General features: G+C 40.8%; 1 protein-coding gene across 4 annotated transcripts in view; it reads left to right on the top strand.

Annotated features, from left to right (window-relative positions):
- Window positions 1-24,769, top strand: part of tenm1 (teneurin transmembrane protein 1) — a 232,381-nt gene that overhangs the window by 189,644 nt on the left and 17,968 nt on the right. For all 4 annotated transcript variants that reach the window (XM_014137549.2, XM_045692309.1, XM_014137548.2 and 1 more), the window contains exon 23: window positions 18,464-18,618. In XM_014137549.2, the coding sequence (XP_013993024.1) occupies window positions 18,464-18,618 (155 nt within the window). The remainder of the gene's footprint in view (window positions 1-18,463; window positions 18,619-24,769) is intronic.

Here is a 24,769-nt window from a genome sequence, read left to right as displayed (position 1 = left end):
AAATCTCCGCTGTTGAAAACTAAATGTTAGTCTAAAAGAAATGTGAGACAATGTCTAGCTGCTTTTTATAGTGGAGATCAAGTTTATAAATTGCTTGGCTGGGCTGATGAGACAGTGGATTGCACAGTCAGGTGGAACAGAATAAATATGCATTTTAACATCAAAGATTTAGCTGGTGGTAAATTAGACACAAGCTGGAATGCGTTTATAACCAATCCGCATTCAGGATTAGACCCACCTGTTGTACAGAACCAGTCAAATGTTTGGACAAACCTACTCATACCTGGGTTTTTCTTTATTTTTACTATTTTCTACATTGTAGAATAATAGTGAAGACATCAACACTATGAAATAACACATATGGAATCATGTAGTAACCAAAACAAGTGTTAAACAAATCGAAATATATTTGAGATTTGAGATTTTTCAAAGTTGCCACCCTTTGCCTTGATGCCTGCTTTGCACATGCTTGGCATTTTCTCAACCAGCTTCATGAGGTAGTCACCTGGAATGCATTTCAATTAACAAGTGTGCCTTGTTCAAAGTTAATTTGTGGAATTTCTTTCCTTAATGCATTTGAGACAATCAGTTGTGTTGTGACAAGGTAGGGTTTGTATACAGAAGATAGCCCTATTTGGTAAAAGACCAAGTCCATATTATGGCAAGAACAGCTAAAATAAGCAAAGAGATACAACAGTCCATCATTACTTTAAGACATGAAGGTCAGTCATTGCAGAAAATTTCAACAACTTTTAATGTTTCTTCAAGTACAGTCGCAAAAACCATCAAGCCCTATTGTGAAACTGGCTCTCATGAGGACCGCCACAGGAAAGGAAGACACAGAGTTACCTCTGCTGCAGAGGATAAGTTCATTAGAGTATACAAGCCTCAGAAATCAGCAATTAACTGCACCTCAGATTGCAGCCCAAATAAATGCTTCACAGAGTTCAAGTAACAGACACATCAACTGTCCAGAAGAGACTGCTTGAATCAGGCCTTCATGGTCGAATTGCTGCAAAAAAAAACACTACTAAAGGACACCAATAAGAAGAAGAGACTTGCTTGGACAAGAAACACGAGCAATGGACATTAGACCGTTGTAAATCTGTCCTTTTGGTCTGATGAGTCCAAATTGGAGATTTTTGTATCCAACTGCCGTGTCTTTGTAAGACACAGAGTAGGTGAACGGATGATCTCCGCATGTGTGGTTCCCACTGTGAAGCATGGAGGAGGAGGTGTGATGGTGTGAGGGTGCTTTGCTGGTGACACTGTCAGTGATTTATTTAGAATTCAAAGCACATTTAACCTCCATGGCTACCACAACATTCTATAGCGATACGCCATCCCATCTGTTTTGCGCTTAGTGGGACTATCATTTGGTTTTCAATAGGACAATGACCCAAAACACACCTCCAGGCTGTATAAGGGCTATTTGACCAAGAAGGAGAGTGATGGAGTGCTGCATCAGATTACCTGGCCTCCATAATCACCCAACCACAACCCAATTGAGATGGTTTGGGATGCGTTGGACCGCAGAGTGAAGGAGAAACAGCCAGCAAGTGCTCAGCATATGTGGGAACTCCTTCAAGACTGTTGGGAAAGCATTCCAGGTGACCACCTCATGAAGCTGGTTGAATGAATGCCAAGAGTGTGCGAAGTTGTCATCAGGGCAAGGGAGGCTACTTTGAAGAATATAAAATATGTGTTATTTCATAGTTCTGATGTCTTCACTATTATTCTACAATGTAGAAAAAAAATAAAGAAAAACCCTTGAATGAGTAGGTGTTTCCAAACTTTTGACTGGTACTGTATAATTAAGTGATAATGCCTGAGAAGCCGGTGTTTGGAGGATATATTGGCACTGGTGGTGTTAGGCCCGAGACGAATTTGAGGGCCGGCAAACCATACCAATATATCGTCCAAACACAGGCTTTGAGGGGATTATCACTTTTATGCAGTGGGCTACCAACATATTCAAATAATGATTGACATATTTTCATTAAAAACTTTATTTTGATGAATTTATTAATACTATTTCATCCTTCCACAAGATATAGTCCCGACACAAATCTAGGGTTGCTACCCAAGCTGGCTGGTTGTTCGCTCTAACGTGACCCAGTCGTTCAGTCTTGTTGTTCTGTATCTATGGGTGCGACCCAGTTGCTTGTTCAAAATGTTCCATTGCCAAACTGGCTGGCAACATTATTATCCCTTGCTTGCTAGCTAGCCAAATACGGCTAACTTACAGTCACGTCAAAAAGTACAGCCAGAAAAACAGCAAAGTAGCTGCATTTGCATTTGTTTAAGTTGTTTTCTAGTGACAATTATTTGGATACATCCTTAACAATGAGCTAATGAGGCGCGATTTCACCTGGCATAGAAAATGTGCTCACTTGTCAGGACACTGTTGTTCAGAGGAGCTAGCTCACAAGACCGCTAACACAATCACTTCAAACTGAAGCTGGAAAGACTCAAAACTATCTGCACTTCATTTCATTTTACCTTTTTTCAATTGACATTTCTTTGTATATATCCATAAAAATGCCAGCTGATCCATGATTTAGACTGGCTGAAAAATGCTGTTCGCTTGTCTGTCTCGTCATGACACGTTCATTACTATGGGACAGCAGGAGATCAAATTTGAATATTGAAACGTGAGATAATGTGAGATAATCTCTAAAGAAATGTGAGATAATCTCTTGATGCTTTTTATAGTGGAGATCAAGTTTATAGACTGCTTGGATGGGCTGATGAGACAGTGGATTGCGCAGTTAGATGGAACAGAGTAAATAGGCTTTTTAACATCCTAGATTTAGTTGGTAGTAATTTATGGAATAGACACTGGCTGGAGTGAGGTTTTAACCAATCAGCATTCAGGATTAGACCCACCCGATTAGACCACCCGAATTAGACCCATCTGTGCTGACCACTAGATGGTGCTGTTCCTACTATTAGGTGATTTATTTTTTTATGTAAAATGTATAGTTCACCCAAATTACAAAATTACATATTGGTTTCCTTAAGCAGTTTATGGACAACGTCTGATAGAAACCCATGCTTTGGTTTTGTTTACCTGGCCACTGTTTCAAATGGGGGGGTTGTTCTTTAAAAAAGAAACTTGGAACAGCACCATCTATTGGTCAGAACTTGGTAATATTAGGCTGTAGGATGGGACATAAATCAAACAACTTAAAACTTATTCAGGATTGGTGGGTCCCCTGTGGGATGGTTGAGCTAACGTAGGCTAATGCGATTAGCATGAGGTTGTAAGTAACAAGAACTTCTCAGGACATAGACATATCTGATATTGGCAGAAAGCTTAAATTCTTGTTAATCTAACTGCACTGTCCAATTTACAGTAGCTATTACAGTGAAATAATACCATGCTATTGTTTGAGGAGAGTGCACAGTTCTGAACATGAAACGTTATTAATAAACAAATTAGGCACATTTGGGTAGTCTTGATACAAAATTTAGAACAGAAATGCAATGGTTTATTGCATGTCTGAAACTTTGCACATACACTGCTGCCATCTAGTGGCAAAAATCTAAAATGCACCTGGGCTGGAATAATACATTATGGCCTTTCTCTTGCATTTCAAAGATGATGGTACAAAAAAATATATAAATAAATGGTTGTTTTTTTCTTTGTATTATCTTTTAGCAGATCTAATGTGTTATATTCTCCGACATTCCTCTCACATTTCCACAAACTTCAAAGTGTTTTTTTTCAAATGGTACCAAGAATATGCATATCCATGCTTCAGGGCCTGAGCTACAGGCAGTTATATTTGGGTATGTCATTTTAGGCGAAAATTGAAAAAATGTGGCCGATTCTTATTAAATGACAAATATCTCTGAAAAGGGGGGTGTCAACAAATTCACTGGGAATACTTTACATAGGATGAAGAAACAATGCTCTGAGCCACAGCTAAACAACAGAAACAATTTCAGACCAATCTGAGATGGTGGGTGTTGAAATCCTCTTTCTTGTGCTTTTGAAGGTGGAATGACCCCCCTTCAACGTACAGGCCTTTACAGGGCTGTTTCAGCAACATGTGACACAGTCCCCGGTCCCATGCAGCCAGTTTATTTATTTTTTTGTGTGTGTCTTGTTGTCACATGGGAGTAAATGATGACAGCCAAATCAAAATAAAGATGTTACTGTAAAACCATGACGAGTGATGAAACTGTTCCTAAATCAGGGCACCCAGGCTGGGAGGGAGCAGAATAGTGTATTGCTAACAGGATTTAAGTGTGTCATGGCTGACAGATCTGCAACGGTAGGTGAGAGGAAGAGAGGCTGCGGTACTCCACGGCGTGGCATTAACCTTCAGGAATAATGGGTATTACTGGCTGTCACAGATACAGATGCAGTCATTCTGAAGCAGCTGCAGTCCATACATGCACTACTGTTTGGGCCTTCATTGATATTGATGTTGTATTGACACTCTCCCCAGTCCCACAGTTTTTGCAGTGTCCCCAGAAGCACATAAAACATTAGAACTATTAATTATAATAGCTCCCTGAACCATGAGACCACAACATCAGTTCATCACTGTCACCTCAGCCAGCCTTGGATTTATCCTCATTTTGTGCATCCTGCTGCATTACGTTGTGTTGCATAAATAGGACACTAAGAGAAAGGGCTTTGGATTATGCGTTTTTATGCCAACTATACTCTTAACTCGTCTGGCTATACTATTAACAGGCAGTATTACATTTAGTAAATTGTGTTAGGTTGGTTTTTTTGGTTATACAATCATCTTCACATCCCCAATGTGTCATAATCAAAGTAGTCTTGTTTTATTGATCATTCTTTGAAGACATATAAGGGTGTGACTAAATCAGTGAAAAATATTTGTACAGGCACGATCAAAATCAAGGAAACTGTCAAGTCAATTGCAATGTGCAAAAACAGGGGTAGTAATAACATCAGATTATTCTTTGTCTGAGAAAGAGGTGTTTTACTGACCTTGCCACACACAGTAATGAGGCTGATGCAACAGATCAGACCTTTTAGCTTAAAATGTTGATTCAGTTTTATTTCTTCATATAATAAGCTCGACAATGCGCACTGCACACGCAAGACGTTTCATGAGACAAATATCTGTTTGAAATTAAGAAAGAGGGGAGATCTAAAGATACATCCACTAACATGGGTTGCTAATATGACTAAGATTATGTCTTTGGCTGCTGGAAAATAAAATAATGTTGATTTGAAAAACAATAGAGCATGAGAAAAATGCTGGTTTCAATGGTGTGTTTATAAAATCATTTTCTCAACATTTCTATGGTTATATTTTGGTCTAGGCTACTTTCAAACAAGGTAAGACATGACTCATAAAATGACAATAAAGTTTATGGTTATATAGTTTCAAACCGCCTCCGCTCAAACCGCCTCCGCTCAGATTTAACTTAGGTGATGAGCGGTGTGCAGCACTGTCTTTCACTCAGGTCTTTTGACCATTTGATCTGAATGAACCGTACCTCCAGTATGTCGACAGAATCAAGCCTTTATCCTTCATTATATTTGTCAAATATGACTGGTGTTTAGTCTATATTTATGTCATTAAAAGTCTCATTGAAGCTTGGCTACATTTTCCTCTTCCTCATGTCAGCATCTGTTTGGACATGAGGCTGTAGCCAATATGCATATCACATACGCTTTGACATGTAGGCTTTTTTATTTATGTACTTGAAATAGATTTAAATATTATTCCAATCTTGGCCTCCCTGATCAAATTCTGATCTGAGTAATTGTTTGATATTGTGATTGTTGTGTGATTTATTCTTCTTGTCCGACAATTTTTTGGACTTGTCCCGGACAAGAGGACAAGCGTTAATGTGGAGACCTGGGTTTGTTTTAATATAGTCATGTGAGGCTGATGAATGGCTCAGACATGATGAGATGACACTCCAGATGGGGATGGATTAGTTGGTCTGTCGCTCATAACAACAGCGAAATTGAGATCAATCCATTCCCCCTGGTGAAGTAGATATCCATGTTTTTACGGTAACTGCAAATACTACATTGTTCCACCTGCAAGCGACTGTGTACTTTACCAGCTAATGTTCCACTTGGCCTGAATAGAAATACGTTGTATTAATGTGTGGATTTTGTGATTAGTAATTTGTATGCATTTGGTGATGATGGTTGGCAGGGTTGTTGTGACTAGGACTAGATGCTGTTAGATCTGGCATACAGAGGAAAGGTGCTGTCTGTTTGCAGTTTGATATAATAAACACACTTTACCAGAGCACCTCACACAGTAATGACGTATTATTATTCTTTAGATTAATGCTTTAATAACCCTGACCTTTAGCCCAGCACTTGTGAAGGGTTCTTTTTTTTTTAGCTCCTTAAGACAGCCTGAGGGAGAAGCTAGATTATGAAAGATGACATTGGCACACTTTTTGCTAAATCAAGCAGTGAATCAATTAGGTGTGTTGGCGGGTCTTTAGCTGATGCTCTGTCATTGTCACACAGATTGTGAGTCTTCCTTCATCAGCTTTTCAGCCTTTCTGATTGACAGGAGAGGGTGTGAATAATGTAGGCAAATGCCTTTTTCATTTTTGAATGGTAAAGAGGCGTTGCCTTGCCAAGTTAATGTAACACACAAAGACGTTTTCTAATTAGTATATGGGTTCATGTTATTTTCTTATGCATGTATTAGTAATATGCATGGCCTGCTGGTCTTGTGTATATCATATGTTTTTGCTATTGGTTGAAGTAAGGAGATTGGAATATGGTTTAAATATGTGCAAGTTCCATTACATCTAAAGGCCAAATCTTTCTTCAGGGTTTTAAAACATTGTGATCGTGAAGCAACTTTTATGAGTTGATGTTTCTAAAGGAACCAGACTGAGCCTAGGTGTAAAAGTAGAGGGAATAAACAAAGTGGAAGGCAAGCGGTACCGGAGCACCACGTCTAGGTCCAAAAAGCTTGTTAACAGCTTCTACCCCCAAGCCATAAGACTCCCGAACAGCTAATCAAATGGCTACCCAGACTATTTGCATTGTCATCGCCCCCCCCCCCCCACCCCCTCTTTTACGCTGCTGCTACTCTCTGTTTATTATCTATGCATAGTCATGCTAACTCTACCTACCCTGTACATATTACCTCAATTACCTCGACTAACCTGTGCCCCCGCACATTGACTCTGTACTGGCTCCTGAGTGGCGCAGCGGTCTAAGGCACTGCATCTCAGTGCTAGATGCGCCACCCGAATCCAGGCTATATCACAACCGGCCGTGATTGGGAGTCCCATAGGGCGACGCACAATTGGCCCGGGTTTGGCCGGTGTAGGCCGTCATTGTAAATAAGAATTTGTTCTTAACTGACTTGCCTAGTTAAATAAAGGTTCAATAAAAATGATTTAAATAATAATATAGCCTCGCTCCTGTTATTTTACTGCTGCTCTTTAATTATTTTTTATGTGTATTTTTTACTTAACACTTATTTTTCTTAAAACTGCATGTTGGTTAAGTAAGCATTTCCCTTTAAAGTCTACACCTGTTGTATTTGGCGCAATTGTATTTGATTTGAAAAGCTCTTCTAACCAAGAGAACATCTGATATGCCATGAGCAGCAATAGGTTAGGAGATGTTATTGTAAACGTGGTAGTTGTCATTGTAAACATGGGAACACATATTAATTCCGTTGTTATATAACCAGGGAACTGTAAAGTTCTGAGGGTGTTGATTGGTAGAACATATTAAAGTGTAACTGCGATTCACAGACAGGAAACCAATAGACTGAACAAGGATGAGGTAGCGACTGACTGTTGTGGTTGGAACTTAAACATGGATAAGCAGCAATGTAGACTGGCTACTTCTTAAACCGAGTTCAAGTCTATCCATTAGATAATGCATATCCAATGATCACTGGCGTAACACACACCCCTGCAAGGCAGGGAGGCCCACAGGCAGGAAATTATCTTTAAAAATGCAGAATTCTCTCAGCCTCTACAATATGTGTAGAATAGCATGAGATGAACTATAAAAATGCACGTTTTTTTCTCCCTGCCCTTTGGCGATATGTGTAGCATTGCTATTTGCCCCATGGTGAAATGTGTATAATTGCTCAGACCTTGCGGGGGGGGGTTGGTTATGGCAAGAAACTGAGGTACGCCACTGCCAGTGATATCATGTTGCTTGATGCATCTTAGCAAGACGAGGGCAGAATAAGTGGATTTTTCCAACAATTGTATACTGAGTGACTAGGGCTCTTAAGGATGAAAAAAATGCTTTTAAAGAAAGATAAGATCATTGGCAGACTGATTCAAATGTCTGATAACCTGACACCAGGTCCACATACTTCATAACAGTCTACTCAGAAAAAATGGGCTTTTAGAAAGTTTTGCCCCCCAAAAAATGAAGTTGCACACTTCTAAAATATATTTTCAATCAATACACACTTGACCTTAGAGCAGTCGATGGTCCTCACCCCACGGAAATCTGAGAGTTGTTGTTTTCTCACTCTAAATTCTTACCACAAAAATAGTGTAGCAGACAACAAAGTACTCAATACCATCATATCCAGAGATGTACTGTATATCGGATATAAATGCATTTAACTGACTGTTACAGGAGGATTTCACTGTGTTAAAGATAATTGTTGAAATCCCTGGTTTACTTGTTTGTTTACTTAATGCAATGTCATTTAGATGCAGTGTAGAGGGTCTGTAGTGTCTGCTAGAAATGTATCTGATTCTAACAGTAGCAGCAGCTATCAAGCAGCAGCTATGATGTGGTTAAACAAACATTGGGTTTACTTCACTTTCAGTAGATTCATATTGACTGGAAATATGGTGACGAACCGATTACAAACAAAAAATAAACGCATTGATTAAGTATTTTCAAGCTGGAGAGAGTGCTTGTCCATGAAATAGATGTAGAAGCGTTTGCTTCTTGATTATCCATAAAAAGGTCTCCCAGAAGTAGGTCAACCACTAGGTACCGTAGAGTATCTGGCAACACGTTGCCTCAAGTGGGCCACAATGTACTGTAAACAAATTGGTATCAATAATACACCATCTTTGTATTCCATTGTACAATAGCAGTAGTGGTAGTTGTTGTGTTTCAGGTGATATACTGTACCTCCTTTCCCAGTCTCAGAACACCAGTCACTTTAGCCCCCAGCCTTATTCACCCAAAAAGAATGCCAAACCCTTTGAAAGCCCACACTGGATTTCAATATTTTTCAATAACAAAGGTGGGCGTTAGCTATACCAGCTACACAGATCCCATGGTTTAGTTTCAATATGGCAGCGTTTAAAAAAAAATCATAAGCATTTTCCACCACGTTTGTGGCAGTTCTCAACTCAAACATATGTGTCCAATTATCGACCTCCCGTGTGGTGCAGGAATCAAGCTGCCACACACGAAAGCCCTCTCTAGAGAGAACAAGAGCTGTCCGTACAATCATTGCATAGGCCGTGTACACTCCGCGTTATCAGTGCGAGACGGCATGGAGGCTGCCAGGGCTGTTTTAATGAGGAAGCATGCGTGAAAGTGGTAGAAGCAGTCATCTGTGAACACACGTACGCTCAGGCAGGACCCACATATCAGTCTCTCTGATGTTGAGCAACTGGCTGTGGAAGCCAGGGAGCGGCACCAGGCACCCAGTCATCCAGGAATCCCAGGCAGACACATTGCAGCTTCCTCCAACCAGCACTGGCCAGGCTGCCCTGGATATGCTGTGTTTCGCCTCAGCAGCAGGGACCAGAGATAGATCAGGGTCAAGAGCTTCTCCTCAAAATTAATGTTTTCCCTTCTTTATTTTATTAAATACATTGGCCGAGGTATTAACGCTGGGTCAGACCTGGTGACTGGTCAATTTATCATTTTATTTCCCACCTTTTCCCCAGGGCATCCACCTAAGCTTGTGCTGTGAAATGTTACATGATACCCAGGGTAATAGCTTTGGACTCCTGGCATCTGAAGTAGCATTCTTTTTGTCTGTGCCATAAATTATTTGGTCTCTCTCGTTCAGCAGTGAATTCAACTCACCAGGCCGATGTTTGGGGGTCGAGGATTCAATGAGGTAACCTAGACATGATTCATTTACAAAGAGCTTTAGACCTCTCATATGTATAGGTATCATGTAACAGTGTCAGTGTTCCATATATGTTTTCTACCATAGAAAACGTATATTTGCATTTCAAATTATGCTTTGAATGTATTTCACTATGACTATATAACAAAAATATTGTGCGAACACTACAGCAATGCAACTACCACAAACAATATACCTGCAGAATAAGAGAGGTTTAAATATTAGACACAGTAACAATCCTCCCCCTACTGTTATCCTAAAGTTGCTCTCAATATGTGGAAACTGGAGAAGACCTGAGGTAATAGTGGTCAATACTTCCATCAACAGCATCACACAAATCAAAAGAAATGGTTAGATTTGCTCCAATCCAGTGTTTCTAGCAGTCCTGCCTCTAAAACTGGAACTAATCCTCATATCCAACATGTGAAGGTAGCCAACCTCAACACGAGGGCCCCTCAGGCATATGTGCTTAGTCAACTCCTGTGTGATAGACAAATTACATATTTACCTGATCTATATGATATTAATGGTCAACAATTAATATTTAACTAATAGTAAGACATTTCTGTCCTACTAGTGTCTATGTTTTATGGTCTCCACTCTAGTTCTCTGCAGCTAATCTGGGCGTATGGTCACTGGAGATGGCTTGAGCTGATAAATGAGTTAAAGACTGCATTACATAGACAAGAATGTGTTTTACTAGAGATAGCTTAGGAGTAGAACAATCCCTCATTGTCTCAAAAGCATCCTTGCAACTGGGAACCTAAGCCAGGGTGGGGTTAAGACAACAACCCCATGTAGATAACGACAGGATGAACTCAGAGTTGCTTATGATGCCCTATTCTGCATGGGAGGGTGGAACCAACCATGACTGAGCATTCTTAGTGTCAGCTATATAAAGAACGCATTTGTGTAAAGGTTAGGCTACTCTGCCCAACAGTCAAGACTGTGGGGTTGACTAGTCTCATTATTACAATAATTAATCAATATTAAATAAAGATGATTGTTTGAAAAAATCACAAAGTCTCAGTATGAATTTCCACGACACCTGTACTCTCTGTTCACCCACGACTGCTTGGCCACGCACAACTCCAACATCATCAAGTTTACTGACGATCACTGATGGCGATGAGACAGTCTACAGGGAGGAGGTCAGAGACTTGGCAGTGTGGTTCCAGGACAACAATCTCTCCCTCAACATCAGTAAGACCAAGGAGCTGATCGTGGACTACAGGAGAAAGAGGGGAGAGCATGCCCCCATCCACATCGATGGAGCTGTAGTCAACATGGCCTCAAAAAGTTCTACAGCTGCACCACCGAGAGCATCTTGACTGGCTGCATCACTGCTTGGTATGGCAAATGCAGCACCCTCGACCACAAAGCACTACAGAACATCACTGGGGCCGAGCTCCCTGCCATCCAGGACCTTTATATCAAGCGGTTGTCAGAGGAAGGCCTGAAAAATTGCCAAAGTCTCCAGCCATCAAAGCCATAGCCATTCTGCTACTGTCCGGCAAACGGTAACGGAGCATCGGTTCTCGGACCGACAGGCTCCAAGACAGCTTCTGCCCCCAAGCGATAAGACTGCTAAATAGCCATAAGACTCCTAAATAGTTAATTAAATGGTTGCCAAACTCTATCTGCACTGACCCTATCTTGCACTGACTCTATGCACACTCACAAGGCTAAATAGTGCCTTCTGAAAGTATTCATACCCCTTGACTTATTCCACATTGTGTTGCGTTACAGCCTGAATTCAAAATTGATTAAATATATATTTTTACTCACCCATTTACACACAATACCCCATAATGACAAAGTGAAACATGTGTTTATACATTTTTTACGAATTTATTGAAAATGAAATACATAAATATCTCATTTACATAAGTTTTCACACCCCTGAGTCAATACTTTGTAGAAGCACTTTTAAGTCTTTCTGGGTACGTCTCGAAGAGCTTTCCACACCTGGATTGTGCAGCATTTGCCCATTATTATTTTCAAAATTCTTTAAACTCTTTCAAATTGTTTGTTGATTGTTGCTAGACACCCATTTCCAGGTCTTGCCATAGATTTTCAAGTAGATTTAAGTCAGAACTGTAACTTGGTCACTCAGGAACATTCACTGTCTTGGTAAGCAACTCCAGTGTAGATTTGGCCTCCAGTGTAGATTTGTTTTAGGTTATTGTCCTGCTGAAAGGTGAATTAATTCCCCAGTGTCTGTTGGAAAGCAGACTGAACCAGGTTCTCCTCCAGGATTTTGCCTGTGCTTAGCTCCATTATGTTTATTTTCTATCATGAAAAACTCCCCAGTCCTTAACGATTACAAGCATACACATGCAGACACAGCCACCACTATGCTTGAACATTTGGAGAGTGGTACTCAGTGATTATAATAGATTTGCCCTAAACACTTGTATTTAGAACAAAAAGGTATTTCCTTTCCACATTTTCTGCAGTATTACTTTACTGCCTTGTTAGCAACAGGGTGCATGTTTTGGAATATATGTATTCTGTACAGGCTTCCTTCTTTTCATTCAATTAGGTTAGTTAGGTTAGTATTGTGGAGTAACTACAATGTTGTTGATCCATCCTGTTTTCTCCTATCACAGCCATTAAACTCTGTAACTGTTTTAAAGTCACTGTTGGCCTCATGGTGAAATCCCTGTGCAGTTTCCTTTCTCTCCTGAACTTATTTAGGCTTGACATAACAAAGGGGTTGAATACATTTCAACATTTCATTTTTTATTAATTTGTAAAGATTTCGGAAAAAAAACATAATTCCACATTGACATTATGGGGTATTGTGTGTAGGCCAGTGACCAAAAAATGTAAATGTAAATCAATTTTAAATTCAGACTGTAACACAAGAAAATGTGGAAAAATTCAAGGGTTGTGAATACTTTCTGATGGCACTGTACATACACACTTACACTACACTGACACTCTCACACAATACCCACACACATTCACATGCATTACATACGCACACACATACTGTACATAACACACAAACAAACACACATACACTCACGCACACATACACACACACTTTTACACTAATTATATCCTGCTGCTACTCTGTTCTTTATTTTACTCTTATTATTATCTATCCTGATGCTTAGTCACTTTACCCTGCCTTCATGTACATATCTACATCAACTACCTTGTTCCGCTGCACATTGATCTGGTGCTGGTACTCACTGTATATAGCTCCACATTGATCAGGTGCTGGTACTCCCTGTATATAGCTGCACATTGATCAGGTACTGGTACTCCATGTATATAGCTCCACATTGATCAGGTACTGGTACTCCATGTATATAGCTCCACATTGATCAGGTACTGGTACTCCATGTATATAGCTCCACATTGATCAGGTACTGGTACTCCATGTATATAGCTCCACATTGATCTGGTACTGGTACTCCATGTATATAGCTCCACATTGATCAGGTACTGGTACTCCATGTATATAGCTCCACATTGATCAGGTACTGGTACTCCATGTATATAGCTCCACATTGATCAGGTACTGGTACTCCATGTATATAGCTCCACATTGATCAGGTACTGGTACTCCATGTATATATCTGCACATTGATCTGGTGCTGGTACTCCATGTATATAGCTCCACATTGATCAGGTACTGGTACTCCATGTATATAGCTCCACATTGATCAGGTACTGGTACTCCATGTATATAGCTCCACATTGATCAGGTACTGGTACTCCATGTATATAGCTCCACATTGATCAGGTACTGGTACTCCATGTATATAGCTCCACATTGATCAGGTACTGGTACTCCATGTATATAGCTCCACATTGATCAGGTACTGGTACTCCATGTATATAGCTCCACATTGATCAGGTACTGGTACTCCATGTATATAGCTGCACATTGATCAGGTACTGGTACTCCATGTATATAGCTCCATTCTTGTGTATTTTGTGTTACTCGTGTTACTATTTTTCTTTTTAAAACTTTGCATCGTTGGGAAGAGCTCGTAAGCAAGCATTTCACAATAAAGACTACACCCGTTGTATTCAGCGCATGTGACAAATATATTTGTATATTTGTAAGTAAACATGTTGCCCAGCGTATTAACAGCTTCACCCCCAAGGTCACAGATACTTGCATTTACATGAAGCTGTTTTGTATTTTGGAATTGTAATTAGATCAAACTAAGATGAGTTCAAATGTACAGTGGGGGTTTCTGCTCCGCTCTCTATTTCGGTACGCTCTCTGTTATTTGGGTTTCTACTAGATGACACAGCCTTAAAGTCAGATTATATTTTTGGTATTCAATTAAGTTTGAGGTTTGGCATAAGGTTAGCAGTGTGGTTTAGGTTAGGGTTAAGGTTAGGTTTAAAATCCAATGTTAAGAAGTGAAATTGTTGAAATGGGCAGGGTTTAGCCATAATTGTGGCTGTGTTAACTAGTGACAACCTGTTATTTAGTACACTATGAAGGGTATGACGGGACCACTTATCATCCCACATCATGCATAATTAACTAGATGATGAGGGTGATATGTCATGCAATTAAGCTCAATGATGTGGTACAGTATGTCTCTATACAAGCAGTATTGACGCTAATGTTGTTCGAACTTGAGTATTTTGGTTGAAATATATGGATTTTTAAATTATGCATTTAGAGTTCTATTATTCATGGGAACATGTCTGGCAATCAGTTAAAAATATCCTCTGCAGTATCTCTGTGTCTTAAACGAAATGAGCCTTTAAATTTGAGGATATAATGTTGTCAACTGTAGAGTTTGTTCAGACTGCTGAAATAGATTGTTAACATTTTCCAGGAAAGCCTAAACACAGCATCTGTAGGATTTCAGTTTCATCTTATTTCACTGTTGAAAGAAATTACTTTTCATTTGTTGGTTTCATCATTGATTGGTCAGAGGAGTGAGTCCACTCACCTGGCTTCTCAGGCCCTGACCAGAGTCTAAATGAGAGATAACTGGCAGCAGACAGACAGCGCCCCTGAGGGCGTTGGCTGGCTAGCCCTGATGTAAACACTGTGTGGACCTGGACACAAAACCAATAGGTTCAAGGCTAGTCCCAGTCCCAGAGAAGCAGCCAACATGATGCCCTTCGGCCCACCAGGCTTACTAAGTGCCTGACTCAAACAGGATATCTCAACCTGACCTTGGGTGATAGGGGGGCAGGTAGCCTAGTGGTTAGACTGTTGGGCCAGTGACCGAAAGGTTGCTGGATCGAATCCCCGAGATGACAAGGTAAAAATGTGTTGTTCTGCCCACCAGGTTTATTACTAAGTGCCTGATTCAAACAGGATATCCTGACCTTGAGTGGTACAAGGCTGGATGGCAGAATTGTTTTGTCAGGTGGTTCACACGGACATAGTAAAGAAATCCATTCTATAGGCTCTCCATGCCAAGGCAATCCATTTACTGTGCTGTACCTCATAATTGTGCATTCCTGATACACATGAAATGCACAACCATTGTACTGGAGTAGGGGTGGCAGGAAGCCTAGTGGTTAGAGCATTGGGCCAGCAACTGAAAGGTTGATGGATCAAATCCCTGAGATGACAAGGAAAGATCTGTTGTTCTACCCCCGAGCAATGCAGTTAACCCACTGTTCCCTGGGCACCAAAGATGTGGATGTCAATTACAGCAGCTCCCTGCACCTCTCTGATACAGAGGGGTTGGGTTAAATGCAGAAGACACATTTCAGTTGAATGCATTCAGTTATACAACTGACTAGGTATTTGGCTGTTGTATGTCACAGCTGTTCTTTTCAGCTCCCAAGCCTACATCGACGGTCTTAGTTGAAAACCTACACATACAGTACCAGTCATATGTTTGGAGACACCTACTTATTCAAGGCTTTTTTTTTAATTAAAACTATGAAATAACACATATGGAATCATGGAGTAACCAAAAAATTGTTAAACAAATCAAAATATATGTTATATTAGTAAGAGTAGCCACCCTTTGCCTTGATGACCGCTTTGCACACTCTCGGCATTCCAAATCCTCTCAATTGGGTTGAAGTCGGGTGATTGTTTTGGCCGGGGTAGGCCGTCATTGTAAATAAGAATTTGTTCTTAACTGACTTGCCTCGTTAAATAAAGTTTTTTTTTATGTGAAGGCCAGGTCATCTGATGCAGCACTCCATCACTCCTTCTTGGTCAAATAGCCCTTACACAGCCTGGAGGTGTGTTGGGTCGTTGTCCTGTTGAAAAACAAATGATAGTCCCACTAAGCGGAAACCAGATTGGATGGCGTATTGCTGCAGAATGCTGTGGTAGCCATGCTGGTAAAGTGTGCCTTGAATTCTAAATAAATCACAGACAGTGTCACCAGCAAAGCACCATCACACCTCCTCCTCCATGCTTCATGGTGGGAACCACACATGCTGAGATCATGCGTCTCACAAAGACACGGCAGTTGGAACCAAAAATCTCAAATTTGGACTCATCAGACCAAAGTACAGATTTACACCGGTCTAATGTCCATTGCTCATGTTTCTTGGCCCAAGCAAGTCTCTTCCTCTTATTGGTTTCCTTTAGTAGTGGTTTCTTTGCAGCAATTCGACCATGAAGGCCTGATTCAAGCAGTCTTCTCTGAACAGTTGATGTTGAGATGTGTCTGTTACTTGAACTCTGTGAAGCATTTATTTGGGCTGCAATTTCTGAGGCTGGTAACTCTAATGAACTTATCCTCTGCAGCAGAGGTAACTCTGGGTCTTCCTTTCCTGTGGCAGTTCTCATGAGAGCCAGTTTCATCATAGTGCCTGATGGTATTTGCGACTGCACTTGAAGAAACTTTCTGGATTGACTGACCTTCATGCCTTAAAGTAATGATGGAGTGTCTTTTCTCTTTGCTTATTTGAGCTGTTCTTGCCATAATATGGCTTTGGTCTTTTACCAAATAGGTATACCACCCCTCCCTTGTCACAACACAACACAAGCTCAGACGCATTAAGAAGAAAATAAATTCCACAAATTAACTTTTAACAAGGCACACCTGTTAATTGAAGTGCATTTCAAGTGACCACCTCATGAAGCTGGTGTAGAGAATGCCAAGAGTGTGCAAAGCTGTCATCGAGGAAAAGGGTGGCTACTTTGAAGAATCTCAAATTTAAAATATATTTTGATTTGTTTGACACTTTTTTGGTTACTACATGATTCCATATGTGTTATTTCATAGTTTTGATGTCTTACTATTATTCTACAATGTAGAAAATCATAAATAAAGAAAAACCCTGGAATGAGTAGGTGTGTCCAAACTTTTGACTGGTACTGTATGTATTATATTTACATCAGGCAGTACTAATGGCAAATAATGAAAGTAAATAGGAAAGCATACTGTGTTATTTATTACATAACTTATAGAAAAATTGTTTCAATGGTCAGTGTGTTAAAAACGTTAAATTCGTAACACCCTTTGAAACCTCAAAAGAGTATACTTTTGTATTAACATTTTACTGTGACCACATCTTCTTTTTTTTTGCAGAGAAGGGACTCTGTTGTGTTGTGTTGACTAATTTGTCATATTTTTCAATTAGCACAATTACAGAGGATGCTGCTCAATGCATGCTGCAACTAGCCAAATTGTTGCCTTGAACCTTTTCAAACTTAAATTTCAGAATTGGTTTTAAGGATGTAAGCTCCTCTAAGACGATTAAAGCTGCCTCATTCATTGGGATCGGAGAGTGTTGGAGGAATGCAGCAGCCAGCAGCATGTGATCTGGAATCTGCATTGCTTTGTGAGCTCTAAAGACTCCCAACTTGCAGTGCAAATCTCATCAAATAATACCCAGACTCTTGATTAAATTAATTGGCTATTATTATCATGCAGCACACATCTCTGTGGGGAGAAGGGGACTGATGACAGGGATAAAAGTAGTCACTCACTCCACCATGGAGCCAGGCTGTTCACCATAACAATGTGATGAGAGAGTGAATAGACTGCTGTTGCAATCTGTTACTCCTTAATGGGAGCTCTGCTTCAATACCATCTTGGTCCCGCTGCTCTTTGAAGGATTTTAGTTCATAATTCACTCTTTTTGAACAAACATGCTTCAGACTCACTGTTGTCTACTATAGGCTACAGTATAGGCATATTGTCCAATAAGGAATGAATGGGTGTATAAAGATGACATACAGCATTTCATTCTCTCCCTTTGAAGTTAGTTCAGTAATAATATGCCTATTTGATTGTTATGAACAGCTTGTATCACAAGACCGGTCTCTTCCATAATGTCCAAGTCTGGTGAACGTTGTCATAAAGTGTAACATGTAATGTCAAGCTTATAATATTGTCAGAATAATCACATCTATGTCAACAAAGTGTTACTGCTGTTTCTTTGATACTGAGCTGTGCGCTAATGAATTGTCTCTCCTTCCCCTTCAACAGGGATTGCAGTGGACAAGCAAGGATTAGTCTACTTTGTTGATGGAACCATGATTCGCAAGATCAATGGAAAAGGAATGATATCAACTGTCATTGGTTCCAATGGCCTGACTTCCACTCAGCCATTAAGTTGTGACGCCCGCATGGATATTTCACAGGTAAGATGACTAGACGGCCCGCACGCACGCACGCTCACACACACACACACACACACACACAGTGCATTTACATTGAGCAGTACTGGCAGACTGAACGGACAGAAAAGTATTTCAAAAGCAATTGTTTACCCCTTATCTATGATTGATATCATCCTCTGGTTCTAAGGATCTTATCATGCAACAATTCCCTTTTAATCTATACACAGTCATATAGAAGTAGCACAGTTAAGTCATCAATAAGTAATGTAGCAAATCATTAAAACTGATATTAGCGATGTACAATTAGACAATAATGTCCAAGAGAAAAAAAATAAACAAGTAAAGACAGATCTTTTATCTATCTAACCTATAAAAATGGAGAGGCCTGATATCGAGAATGAAATTTCCTTTGAGACGTTCCCGCCACGATTAACTGGCCTTAGCGGCTGAATGCTCCCTCTCAATGGAGAGTTTTATTCTTGCTCCTGTCCCTGCTCTCATGAGCAACTGAGGCCCAGATAGAGCACGGGATGCACCCTGACTCAGAGAGCAATTATTCTCAGCCCTCAGACCTATTTTCATCTGATTGTCAAACAAATCACTTAAAAAAGTAGGCTTCCTCTGCATGTTTGTCCACTCCAAAATAATTCCAGCATCCAAATTGCATGTACAGTGCATTTGGAAAATATTCAGACCCCTTGACTTTTTCCACATTTTGTCACGTTAATGGATGAAATAAAAAAAATCCTAATAAATCTACATACAATACCCCATAATGACAAAGCAAAAAGAGGTTTTTAGAAATGTTTGCAAATATATTAAAAATAAAAAAGACAAACACCTTATTTGCAAAGGTATTCAGACCCTCTACTATGAGACTTGAAATTGAGCTCAGGTGCATCCTGTTTCCATTGATCATCCTTGAGCTGTTTTTACAACTTGATTGGAGTTCACCTGTGGTGAATTAAATTGATTGGACATGATTTGGAAAAGCACACACCTGTCTATATAAGGTCCCACAGTTGACAGTGGATGTCAGCGCAAAAACCAAGCCATGAGATCAAAGGAATTCTCCGTAGAGCTCCAAGACAGGATTGCATCGAGGCACAGATCTGGGGAAGGGTACCAACACTTTCTGCAACATTGAAGGTCCCCAAGCACACACTGGCATCCATCATAATTTTAAACGGGAGAAGTTTGGAACCACCAAGACTCTTCCTAGAGCTGACCACCCAGCCAAGTTGAGCAATCGGGCTCCCAAGTGGCGCAGCGGTCTAAGGCACGGCATCTCAGTGCTAGAGGTGTCACTGCAGACCCTGGTTTGATTCCAGGCTGTATCACAACTGGCCGTGATTGGGAGTCCCATAGGGTGGTGCCCAGCGTCGTTGGGGTTTAGCCGGGGTCAGCAGTCATTGTAAATAAGAATTTGTTCTAAACTTACTTGCGTAGTTAAAGGTTAAATAAAAAAATGTAATTGGAGGAGAAGGGCCTTGGTCAGGGAGGAGACCAAGAACTGATATGGTCATTCTGACAGAGTTCCAGAGTGCCTCTGTGGAGATGGGAGATCCTTCCAGAAGGATAACCATCTCTGCAGCACTTCACCAATCAGGCCTAATTCACGTCAGAATTAGACGTTCATCCATGTTTCTCAAACGTCAAATTTCGAAGTTGTTCCAAATCTTCGAAGCATTGAGTTTAGGCATTAATTCCACATTTTTAAGGTTAGGGTTAAGTTTAGGCATTAACTCCAAATTCTTAAGGTTAGGCATTAACTCCGAATGGTTAAGGTTTGGGATAGGCTTAAAACATAAATATCAAAAACAACTTTCTGTCGCTGGATTCGAACATGCAGCCTTTGGAACCTGAGGCAGATGCTTACGCCCATCCACAACGCCATAGCAAAAACTGAAACTTACTTGAAGGTAACAACTCTCGCTGTTCCCCCTTGTGGCCGGTTTCCACGTCATCTCCCAATGTCCTCAGACATGGATGGACGTTGAATACTGACTTGTAACACAGGTGATCTGCCTGAAGTGGACACTAATACCACATATAAATAAATTGTTTAAACCACGGCAGAGATGCGTTTGTTTCAATTGGAAGCTTTATTTTAATATAGGCTTTTATTTAAACAAATAGGAGAATGCTTAAATTAGCATTATTTAGAGACTCCCCCCAAAGTCTCATTCAGTGAAGCTGAGCACCCCCTTGGCTCTCCTGTAATTCACACACTGACCTTTATTAAGTTCTCACCAAAAGTTGTACAAATGCTGAGGCTGGCTAACCTTCAGAGAGGGCTGCAGAGATATGCCCTACAGCAGTGGTCACCAAAGGGACTGGTGGTCGATCTCCAGGGTGTTCCTAGTCGATCGCAAAACATTTCTATAAAAAAACAATGATAAAGCCTTGCACTGTTTTCCCACAGTTCTGTTAACGACGGTGAGGGCAGGTGTTCAGCAGGCAGAAGCGAATGACACTGTCTATTGGTGTCGCTCCCGGTAGCTAGCAAGGAGGACTCCGGTAGGCGGGGACGAAATAACTCAGATTATACTTTTATTTCCCTTTTGACCCACATTCAAAAGTGTCACAAGCATGTAGTGCTCGAGGCGGGGGCATTCATAGAGGAACCAATGGGATGCTTGAGGGAATGCCCAGAATTACAGGCTGAAGGTACAAACTCCACCTACTCGGTGACTCAGTTTCGCCGTCAGCTTGAAGACGGTGTCCCCTTTTAGGTCAATCTTAGCTGAGGGACGGTCCGACGGTGGAGGATGAGACTGAACATCAGATGCAGGACAATCAGTCCAGTAAAATAAAGAAAGCATGTTCTTTACAGTTGAAGTGGGAAGTTTACATACACCTTAGCCAAACACATTTAAACTCAGTTTTTCACAATTCCTGACATTTAATCCTAGTAAAAATTCCCTGTCTTTGGTCAGCTAGGATCACCACTTTATTTTAAGAATGTGAAATGTCACAATAATAGTAGAGAGAATGATTTATTTCAGCTTTTATTTCTTTCATCACATTCCCAGTGGGTCAGAAGTTTACATACACTCAATTAGTATTTGGTAGCATTGCCTTTAAATTGTAGCCTTCCACAAGCTTCCCACAATAAGTTGGGTGAATTTTGGCCCATTCCTCCTGACAGAGCTGGTGTAACTGAGTCAGGTTTGTAGCCCTCCTTGCTCGCACGCACTTTTTCAGTTCTGCCCACAATTCTATGTGGTTGAGGTCAGGGCTTTGTGATGGCCACTCCAATACCTTGACTTTGTTGTCCTTAAGCCATTTTGCCACAACTTTGGAAGTATGCTTGGGGTCATTGTTCATTTGGAAGACCCATTTGCGACCAAGCTTTAACTTCCTAACTGATGTCTTGAGATGTTGCTTCAATATATTCACATAATCTTCCTACCTCATGATGGCATCTATTTTGTGAAGTGCACCAGTCCCTCCTGCAGCAAAGCACCCCCACAACATGATGCTGCTTCACGGTTGGGATGGTGTGCTTCGGCTTGCAAGCATCCCCCATTTTCCTCCAAACATAACAATGGTCATTATGGCCAAACAGTCATCAGACCAGAGGACATTTCTCCAAAAAGTATGATCTTTGTCCCATGTGCAGTTGCAAACCGTAGTCTGGCTTTTTTATGGCGGTTTTGGAGCAGTGGCTTCTTCCTTGTTGAGTGGCCTTCAGGTTATGTCAATATAGGACTCATTTTACTGTGGATATAGATACTTTTGTAGCTGTTTCCTCCAGAATCTTCACAAGGTCCTTTGCTGTTGTTCTGGGATTGATTTGCACTTTTCGCACCAAAGCACATTCATCTCTAGGAGACAGAACGCGTCTCCTTCCTGAGCGGTATGACGGCTGCGTGGTCCCATGGTGTTTATACTTGTGTACTATTGTTTGTACAGATGAACGTGGTACCTTAAGGTGTTTGGAAATTGCTCCCAAGGATGAACCACACTTGTGGAGGTCTACCATTTTTTTCTGAGGTCTTGGCTGATTTCTTTTGATTTTCCCATGATGTCAAGCATAGAGGCACTGAGTTTGAAGGTAGGCCTTGAAATACATCCACAGGTACACCTCCAATTGACTCAAATTATGTCAATTAGACTTTCAGAAGCTTCTAAAGCCATGACATAATTTTCTGGAATTTTCCAAGCTGTTTAAAGTCAACTTAGTGTATGTAAACTTCTGACCCACTGGAATTGTGATACAGTGAATTATAAGTGAAATAATCTGTCTGTAAACAATTGTTGGAAAAATTACTTGTGTCATGCACAAAGTACAGTCTTGGTCAAAAGTTTTGAGAATGACATAAATATTAATTTTCACAAAGTTTGCTGCATCAGTGTCTAGATATTTTTGTCAGATGTTACTATAGAATACTGAAGTATAATTACAAGCATTTCATAAGTGTCAAAGGCTTTTATTGACAATTACAGGAAGTTGATGCAAAGAGTCAATATTTGCAGTGTTGACCCTTCTTTTTCAAGACCTCTGCAATCCGCCCTGGCATGCTGTCAATTAACTTCTGGGCCCCATCCTGACTGATGGCAGCCCATTCTTGCATAATCAATGCTTGGAGTTTGTCAGAATTTGTGGGTTTTTGTTTGTCCACCCGCCTCTTGAGGATTAACCACAAGTTCTCAATGGGATTAAGGTCTGGGGAGTTTCCTGGCCATGGACCCAAAATATCGATGTTTTGTTCCCCGAGCCACTTAGTTATCGCTTTTGCCTTATGGCAAGGTGCTCCATCATGCTGGAAAAGGCATTGTTCGTCACCAAACTGTTCCTGGATGGTTGGGAGAAGTTGCTCTTGAAGGATGTGTTTGTACCATTCTTTATTCATGGCTGTGTTCTTAGACAAAATTGTGAGTGAGCCCACTCCCTTGGCTGAGATGCAACCCCACACATGAATGGTCGCAGGATGCTTTGCTGTTGGCATGACACAGGACTGATGGTAGCGCTCAACTTGTCTTCTCCGGACAAGGTTTTTTCCGGATGCCCCAAACAATCAGAAAGGGGATTCATCAGAGAAAATGACTTTACCCCAGTCCTCAGCAGTCCAATCCCTGTACCTTTTGCAGAATATCAGTCTGTCCCTGATGTCTTTCCTGGAGAGAAGAGGCTTCTTTGCTGCCCTTCTTGGCACCAGGCCATCCTCCAAAAGTCTTCGCCTCACTGTGCGTGCAGATGCACTCACAGCTGCCTGTTGCCATTCCTGAGCAAGCTCTGTACTGGTGGTGCCCCGATCCCGCAGCTGAATCAACTTTAGGAGACGGTCCTGGCGCTTGCTGGACTTTCTTGGGCACCCTGAAGCCTTCTTCACAACAATTGAACTGCTCTCCTTGAAGTTCTTGATGATCCGATAAATGGTTGATTTAGGTTCAATCTTACTGGCAGCAATATCCTTGTCTGTGAAGCCCTTTTTGTGCAAAGCAATGATGACGGCACGTGTTTCCTTGCAGGTAACCATGGTTGACAGAGGAAGAACAATGATTCCAAGCACCACCCTCCTTTTGAAGCTTCCAGTCTGTTATTCGAACTCAATCAGCATGACAGAGTGATCTCCAGCCTTGTCCTCGTCAACACTCACACCTGTGTTAACGAGAGAATCACTGACAGGATGTCAGCTGGTCCTTTTGTGGCAGGGCTGAAATTCAGCAGAAATGTTTTTGGGGGAATCAGTTCATTTGCATGGCAAAGAGGGACTTTGCAATTAATTGAAATGCATCTGATCATTCTTCATAACATTCTGGAGTATATTCTAATTGCCATCATACAAATTGAGGCAGCAGACTTTGTGAAAATTAATATTTTTGTCATTCTCAAAACTTTTGGCCACGACTGTAGATGTCCTAATCGACTTGCCAAAACTATAGTTTGTTAACAAGACATTTGTAGTGGTTGAAAAACGAGTTTTAATGACTCCAACCTAAGTGTATGTAAACTTCCGACTTCAACTGTATATTTATGCTCACTCAGCTGTGCCTCACAAGTAATACAAGTGATGATCTATTACCAGTTTGATTATATACCTCATGTTTTGAAATATAATTTTAAAATGGTCTGAGAAGAACAACATTGGCAAGGCAATTCAAGCATATCCAATATGCAGTGATAAATGTATTGGGCATATAGCCTACTACACACCTCATTGCT

Source organism: Salmo salar, chromosome ssa13 (genome assembly GCF_905237065.1).
Source record: "Salmo salar chromosome ssa13, Ssal_v3.1, whole genome shotgun sequence".
Taxonomy (NCBI): Eukaryota; Metazoa; Chordata; class Actinopteri; order Salmoniformes; family Salmonidae; genus Salmo; species Salmo salar.
Note: the sequence above shows the minus strand (reverse complement) of the source record. Positions and strands in the feature narration are given on the sequence as shown.